The sequence below is a fragment of the Entamoeba nuttalli genome (genome assembly GCF_000257125.1).
Source record: "Entamoeba nuttalli P19 unplaced genomic scaffold asmbl_2424, whole genome shotgun sequence".
Lineage (NCBI taxonomy): Eukaryota > Evosea > Mastigamoebida > Endamoebidae > Entamoeba > Entamoeba nuttalli.
In genome coordinates this window covers 1-7997 of record NW_008575312.1, presented here as the reverse complement: position 1 = coordinate 7997, position 7997 = coordinate 1, and the positions used below count along the sequence as shown (strand labels likewise).

The following is a 7997-nucleotide window of genomic DNA, read 5'->3' as shown; positions in this document are numbered from 1 at the left end:
AGAAAAACAAAACAATGAAGAATATGAATAGCCATTTCGTTCATCTATCAATGAATAAAATGGTGAATATCAAATAGACATAACTCAGTGTTGGTTTATTTTATTCAATTGAAATAATATTCCATCCAACGTGTTTTTTAATAAATAAGAAAAGAAATAAGAATGAAATAGAAATAATATAAATAAACAATTTATTTGTATCATTTCATTGAATTAATTCATTATGAATAAAATGAATAAGAATAATAGAAATAATTTGTTAATTTATTGAATAGAATTGAACATAATTTAACTCCAACTTCTTATTCATTTAATATTAAATAATATATCTCTTATTTATTTTCTGTTTTAAATTTAGTGATAGTTGATTTATTTCAAATTACTGCTATCAATTTAAATGATATCAATATTTAGTATAGAACAATGCCTATATATTTTATCAGAATTAAACTTAATCATAATAATGTTATTTAAATGTTAGTATATCAATTAATCATTATAACTATCAATAATATTATAACAGTGATATAATTCCAATTCATTTAAAAAAAATGTATTTGACATATTTCTAATTCAATATAGTTATATTAAGAAATGATAGGGTATGTATTACAAATACAAGAGATATTAGTCAATGAGGATGAATTTAATAATTAAAACTACTTCTTATTCTTATGGATAGAAAATAATAGAATAAAAAAATACATTGGTAAAAAAAATGAAATATAAACCAATCGACAAAGAATCGAAAAGAAAATGATATAATAGTAATGAAACAATGAAGATAAATGTAATGAACTACATACTAACAAAAATAAAATTAATAGAAGTTGAGAAGAAAGATAATTTAAAGAATATAATACACTCCAAACTATATTAATTCAGAGAAGTAAATTGAATTAAAATAGTAATAGAAATAAAAGAAAATAAATATTAATATACAAATAAATAATTATAATAATAAAAATATAAAAATTATATTTTTATTTTTGTTCATCATTCAATAAAAAGAATATTTTTCATACAAAACGCAATATTATAAAAATAAAATGATTTGAATTTTTTATTGTATTGATTTTAGATTCATTTGTATTTCTTTTTTTTATCAAAATAAAACGATGATTATTCTTACAAATCCATAAAGTAAAATAAATTATTAATAATCTTTTTCTATAAAACAAATTTTCCTTTTTTGTCAAATGTTAAAAACCAGGGTTTTCACATCGAGAAACATATTCTTCATGAAATGAAGAATCAATATTCCCTGATATGATATTATACACTTCTTTATCAGCACTACAATATTCTGATATTTCTGATAATTCATTAATAGAACTAGCACATGACATTTCATCATAATAATTATCACATACCCCTTCAGAAGCACTTAAACTTTCACATGACTTTTCTTTAATCAAATATCCACCATATTTTGATTGCATATTAATATTCTAAGTGTTTCTACTTCATTTAAAGATCTATTTGTACAACTGTCTTACCCTGGCTGGTCAAAAACCAAATTATTTTTACTATATTTAGACATTTTCACTAAACATTTTTTTGTGGTTGTTGGAATTTCTTGTGAGTTTCTTCCTTTTTTTTTATGATACTTCTTCATCAATTATCTTAGTGACACAATCATATTGGTTTTGAAAATTTAAATTTCAATTTTTTTTCTTATTTGTTTTCACTTTGTTGTTTTAATATTTTTGTTATGAAGGGATAAAATGGTTTTGTTAATATTTAAAAAATCAATTTTTTTGAAAAGAGCCAATGAGAAAATATAAATTGTCAAAATAAAACAAAGAAAGGTAAGTCAGTTAAGTAGTTAATATTTATGGTTTTATGTTATCAAAAACAAATTAACAAAAAAGATAATAAATAAAAACTATGTTAACTCATTTCTACAGCAACAAATTCATTAAAATATCCTTCTCTTGGAAAATACTTTTTAAAATTAAATGAACGATCCTCAACGCAATAATAATATAATGTAGTATCACCAAAATAATAAGAAAAATTACTTCGTGTATATAAAAATCCAACACATGCAATTACTCTATCAACGTATTCATCTGATGCACCAACAATAAATGTTCTATCAGTTATATTAAACCGTTTCATTGTAAATGGAGTAATTCCTGATGAATGTTTTAATAATGCAAGAAAATGATTTGTTGCATCAAGAAAAGCAGGTCCAGCAGAGGGTTGTTGAGGAATAGTATTTCCATAATACATAGCAAAAACATTATCACCATCATATCTCATAAGGAAATAAACATTTTTATGACCTGAACATTTTTTCATTAAAGTTCTTTTATTTAATCCATCTTTTGTTGCACGATAAATAATTTGATAATGTGTTTTATTTGACCATTTTTTTAATAATTCTATTTCATATTCTCCAATTGGTAATATTTCTGGTAATGTAGTTGCTGTTAAAATTGATTTACTTTGTTCACTAAATTGACTTAATGTATTTAAAAATTTTTTCATTTGTTGAACTTCATTTGGAGTAATTTCCATTGCTTTTAATGGATCAATAGCCATTGGTTCAATTTCCATTAATTTTTTTTGTGAATAATTTTCTTGATTAATTTTAGTTATTAAGTTTTGTGAGTGATCAATTGAATTAGAATTAAATTGTTGACAATGTAAATTAATAATACCACAGTTAGTTATATAAACTTGCATTAGATAAATAGAATTGAGATTCATCTTTTAAAATGTAAGGAAAAATAAAAGAACAATTTATAATTTATAATAAATAAAAATAAATATTATAATAAAAGAATAATTTATAATATATGGAGGTTAAAATTCGAACTTATAAAAAACTAAAGTCCAATTTAATTTAATTTAAAGAAATGAAAGTTGAAATTAATAATTTTGGTATTATTCATATTCATTGCAATCATTGTGAATATTCACAACAATCTTCTATTCAAGAAAATAGTTTAAAAAAATCAATAGAAATGAAAATAAAATCAGATGAATCTTTATTACCTGTTCAATCACATGAAATTCAAAGTGTTCGTAATTTTCTTCAAACATTAAATGATTTTGCATTAAAAGTTCATCCAAATACTATTAATTCTAATGATTTAATGACATTACTTCCAATTTCTCAATCTCATTTATTATTTCTTCAACAATGGTCTGAACATTTGAATTATAAAGTTCTTTATCGTTCTTCTAGAGATGGTTTATCTAAAAAAGGTGTTCAAAGTTCAATAAAAAATAAATCAAATGTTATGGCATTATTTGAAACAAAAAATTCAATTTTTGGTTGTTTTTATCGTCCACCAATTCCAAGTCAACCATCAACTGGACATGTTTATTTAAATTGTCAGTATCATTTTGTTTTTAATCTTCTTAATTCTTATAATTGTTCTCCTTTTAGACTTCATTCACGTCAACTTAATGATAAATCTTTAATTATTTCAGCTCTTGATGAATATACTCATAATGTTTTTGTTTCTAGAGGATTTATTACTTTACAAAATACTTTTAAATTTATTATTAACAGTAAATTCACACAAAAATATTGTGAATATGATAATCCTTATTTTAATTTCAATAAATATTTTGAACAAGAGGGTTATATCAAAGAATTGTTTTTAATTGAATGGTATTAATTGTGTTTTTCTTTTATTCTTTTTTATTTTTCTTTTTTTTTTAACTAAAAACTTAAAATGGAATATTATGAATTTCATTAATCTCTCTCTTGAAAATACTGGTAAAATTACTCATTCATTGTTTGGAGATTTTAGTGGGAATGGAGTTATTGAACTTCTCATTGTAAGGTCACAAACAACTATTGAACTTTATCGAATTAATGAAAATGATCAAGTATCATTAATACTTCAAGAGAGTGTATTTTGTATGATTAGAAGTATGTGTAAAATAAGAATTGGTTCAGAGGCTAAAGACTATATTCTTATTGGATCAGATAGTGGTTCAATAACATTATTAGGATATTCTTCTGAACAAAATAAATTAATTCCAATTTATAATGAAATATTTGGTAAAAGTGGAATTCGAAGAGTAGTTCCTGGAGAATATATTTGTTCTGATCCAATGGGAAGAGCTGCAATGATTGGTGCAATTGAAAAACAAAAATTAGTTTATATATTTAATAGAGATAGTAATGGAAAAATTACTATTTCTTCTCCATTAGAAGCACATAAAAGTAATACTATATGTTATAATATTATTGCATTAAATGTAGGATATGATAATCCAATGTTTGCAACAATAGAAGTTGATTATAATGAACAATATTTATCACATATTGAACATCGTATTATTAAGAAATATGTTGTATTTTATGAATTAGATCTTGGACTTAATCATGTTATTAGAAAAGTTGCTGAACCAATTGATCCAACATCAAATTATTTAATTCCTATTTTATCATTAAATGAAGGATATCATTATGGTCTTTTTATTTGTTCAGAAGATAAAATTACATGGTTTAATATAGGACATGATAAAATATGTATTCCAATTCCTAAATATCATAATCAATCAAATACACATTCAACATTAATTACATCTCATGTAATGAGGACTCATAAAGGAAAACATTTTGTATTACTTCAAAGTGAATTTGGAGATCTTTTTCAATTATCATTTGATATAAAAGAAAAAGGTCAATTAGATAATATTCATTTAAGATATTTTGATTCAATACCTACTGCACTTTCTCTTCAATTTTCTAAAAGAGGACATTTCTTATGTGTTGGAGAATATGGAGATTCAATATTATATAATATTATTTCAATGGAAAATATAACTATTCCATTTGAAAAAGATGGTAGATTAGAATTTGAACGTCATAAAGAAATATTGAATTTAGAAGAAATTTATAGATTTAAATCATTAGCACCTTTAATTGATTTAAAGGTTGCACCTGCAACTTCTTCACAAGATACAACAAAAATGTATGCATTTTGTGGTAAAGGAAATCAAAGTACTATCAAAATTTTAAAAAATCAATTAAATACTCTTGATGCAGTAGAAATTGAACTTCCTGCTATTCCAATTAGTATTTGGCCACTTAAAAAAGAAACAGATGAATATCATCAATACTTAGCAATAAGTTATTCAAATATTACTACATTATTAAAAATTACTGAAGATGAAATGAGTGAATGTACTACATCTCCAATTTTATTATCAACACCAAGTTTATTAGTTTCTATGTTATTTGATGGAACATTTCTTCAAGTTATGACTGATAGAATTATTATTTATTCTGAACCAATTCAACAATTTATTACTGAAGATCAAAAATATGTGTGTGCATCTTGTAATGGTTCTGAATTAATTGTTTCTGTTGAAAAAAATAACCAAACTTCTTTAATTTATTTCCAATATCAAAGTGGTCATTTATTAACAATGGAAAGAAAAGATAATTTATCTAAAATTACTGCATTAGCTCTTGACCAATTCCATCCTTCTAAACATTGTGCTATTGGTTGTATTGATGGTAGTGTTCATTTATTATCTTTAATTCCAAATGAAACTACAAAAGCATTATCTCGTGTTTCATTACAAACATATGAATGTTCAATTAATTCACTAACATTTAATATTATTGATAATACTTCTTATTTATTTGCAGGTCTCTCAAATGGATTATTAGGAAGAAGTGTTTATGATCCTATTAGTGGTGAAATTAATGAATCTTCATTAAATTTTGTTGGTTCAAGACCAGTTACTTTATCAAATGTTAAAGATTGTGGAGAAGATTCAGTATTAGCTATTAGTGGAAGGTCATTATTATCTTATAAAAATGGAACTAAAATTAAAACAACACCACTTAATATTCAAAATACAACTCTTGCATGTGGAATTTTGGTTCCATTTGTTGATAATGCTATTGCTATTATTTGTGAAAAAGTTATGAAAATTATTACTATTGAATCAACTTCATCATCTCTTACTGGAAAAAATATTCAAATATCATATACACCAAGAAAAGTTATTACTCATCCAACAATTCCTTTATTATATATTCTTGAAGGTGATAATAATTCTTGTAAAGTTGGTAATGAAATTATCCAAACAAATGAAGGTAATTGGGTTGGTGGTATTCATACCCTAGATGCAAGTCAAGATGAATTAATCCAATTTATTGATTTTGATAATAATAAACATCCAACTGGTGGATGTGTTGTACGATCAATATCAAAAAATCAAACATACTTAATTGTTGGAGTAATTGAATCATATAAAACTCGACCAATTCAATGGAAATCAAGTGAAATTCAAGTATATTCAATTAATGAACGTTCAATTAATTATTGTTATTCAACCAAAGTAGAATATCCTGTTCGGGCTTTTGCTGAATTTAAAGGAATGGTATTGGCTGGAGTTGGAAATATATTAAGATTGTATGATATTGGTTTAAAATCTCTTCTTAAAAAAGCAGAAAAAAGACAATTTGCTTCTGACATTGCACAACTTCATGTCATTGGAGAAACAATTTTATTAACAGGAGTTTCAGATGGATTTAATTTAATTAGATATAATCAAATTAATCATAAATTTGATATTTATGCTGACTCATTACCAAGATGGGTTGTTACTGCTGCACCATTAAATCAATCAACTGTTCTTGCATCAGATAAATTTGGAGAAATTTTTATGTATCAATTACCAAAAGAAATTGAAGAACAAGCATTAAATCCATTTTCTACTTTACTCCAACCACATAAAACAATATATGAAGGATCAAGTTATAAAATGGTAACAGCTACTCAATTCTTTGTTGGAGATATAGCAACTTCTTTTGCTCAATGTTCATTGATACCAGGAGCTCCAAGTATTTTTCTTTATAGTAATTTTATGGGTGGATTATCTGCATTAATTCCATTACAAAGTCAGAATGATATTGATTTTTATCAACACCTTGAAATGCATATGAGAGTTCATTGGACAAACTTGACTGACAGAAATCATATCTCTTTTAGAAGTTCAATAGTTCCTGTAAAAGATACAGTAGATGGTGATTTATGTGAATTATATGAACGTCTTCCTTATGAAATTCAACAAGAAATAGCAGAAGAAATGGAAAAAGAGGTTAATGAAATAATAAAGAAATTACATGATTTACGACATTCTCGTTTATTCTAATTAATTCGTTATTTAATTTTTCACCATCATTTTTTTTTCAATCATTTACATTAAAAATTATGAAATTAAAATTGTAATTAGTGAATATTGTCTTTAGTCATATCTTCTTTTTCAATGTTTAATAGGTTAAAATGAAGTAATAAAATAAAATTCTTTATTAAAATGATTTAAATATTTTGGAATTTATTTGATATTATGGAAATGTTATTTTATAAATTATTCTTAATCTTATTTCTTTACTTTTTTTGTATTTTTGTTTAAAATTTTATTCTTTCTCCTGATTAGATTGATGAATCTACTGTGTTTTTAATTGTAGTGAATTACATTATATGGTTTATGACAATTTTTTATTCAATGAATATAAAGATATATAATTATTGTTATTATTACTGTTAAAATTATCTCAAAATAAATTTTCTCTTCTAATTCAATTTCGTTAAAAAGAAATAACATATTACAAGATAAAATATAAAATGCACATTACACAATTTGAAGACTTTTATCCTTCCATATTACTGTTTTTAAATAATTTTTATTTTATTATATATTTATATTTAACAGAAATAAATTATTCATAAAAAAAAAGAAAAAAACCAAAAAAGAACTGAAAAAAAGAACTAATTTCATAATTTTTCTCAAAAATGAAAACACTTCTTATTGTATTACTTACACTTTTTGTTACTATTTCATTAGCAGATGATGAAGTTACATTAGAAAGTACATATGAAATTGAAAATGAGAATGAAATAAATGAAGAAGAAAATGAATTAAAAGAAGACGATGAAGATGATGGAGAATATGAATTAGAGGATGATGAAGATGATGAAGAACGACGTAGAAGAAGAAGACATAGA

General features: G+C 23.5%; 5 protein-coding genes across 5 annotated transcripts; 3 read left to right on the top strand and 2 right to left on the bottom strand.

The window, feature by feature from the left end:
* Nucleotides 1–1202: 1202 nt before the first annotated feature.
* On the bottom strand, nucleotides 1203–1442 carry ENU1_024180 (hypothetical protein; the record flags this gene model as incomplete). Its single annotated transcript, XM_008857100.1, has 1 exon — nucleotides 1203–1442. The coding sequence occupies one exon, from the start codon at nucleotides 1440–1442 to the stop codon at nucleotides 1203–1205; it is 240 nt and encodes a 79-aa protein (XP_008855322.1).
* Nucleotides 1443–1893: 451 nt separating this feature from the next.
* ENU1_024170 (hypothetical protein) lies at nucleotides 1894–2694 on the bottom strand (the record flags this gene model as incomplete). The annotated part of the gene is made up of 1 exon (XM_008857099.1): nucleotides 1894–2694. The coding sequence occupies one exon, from the start codon at nucleotides 2692–2694 to the stop codon at nucleotides 1894–1896; it is 801 nt and encodes a 266-aa protein (XP_008855321.1).
* A 173-nt stretch (nucleotides 2695–2867) lies between these two features.
* On the top strand, nucleotides 2868–3638 carry ENU1_024160 (hypothetical protein; the record flags this gene model as incomplete). The annotated part of the gene is made up of 1 exon (XM_008857098.1): nucleotides 2868–3638. One exon carries the CDS (start codon nucleotides 2868–2870, stop codon nucleotides 3636–3638), a length of 771 nt encoding a protein of 256 aa, XP_008855320.1.
* Nucleotides 3639–3705: 67 nt separating this feature from the next.
* Nucleotides 3706–7143, top strand: ENU1_024150 (CPSF A subunit region protein, putative; the record flags this gene model as incomplete). Its single annotated transcript, XM_008857097.1, has 1 exon — nucleotides 3706–7143. One exon carries the CDS (start codon nucleotides 3706–3708, stop codon nucleotides 7141–7143), a length of 3438 nt encoding a protein of 1145 aa, XP_008855319.1.
* Nucleotides 7144–7784: 641 nt separating this feature from the next.
* On the top strand, nucleotides 7785–7997 carry ENU1_024140 (hypothetical protein; the record flags this gene model as incomplete). The annotated part of the gene is made up of 1 exon (XM_008857096.1): nucleotides 7785–7997. A coding segment is annotated over one exon (193 nt), but the record flags the coding sequence as incomplete, so codon positions are not given.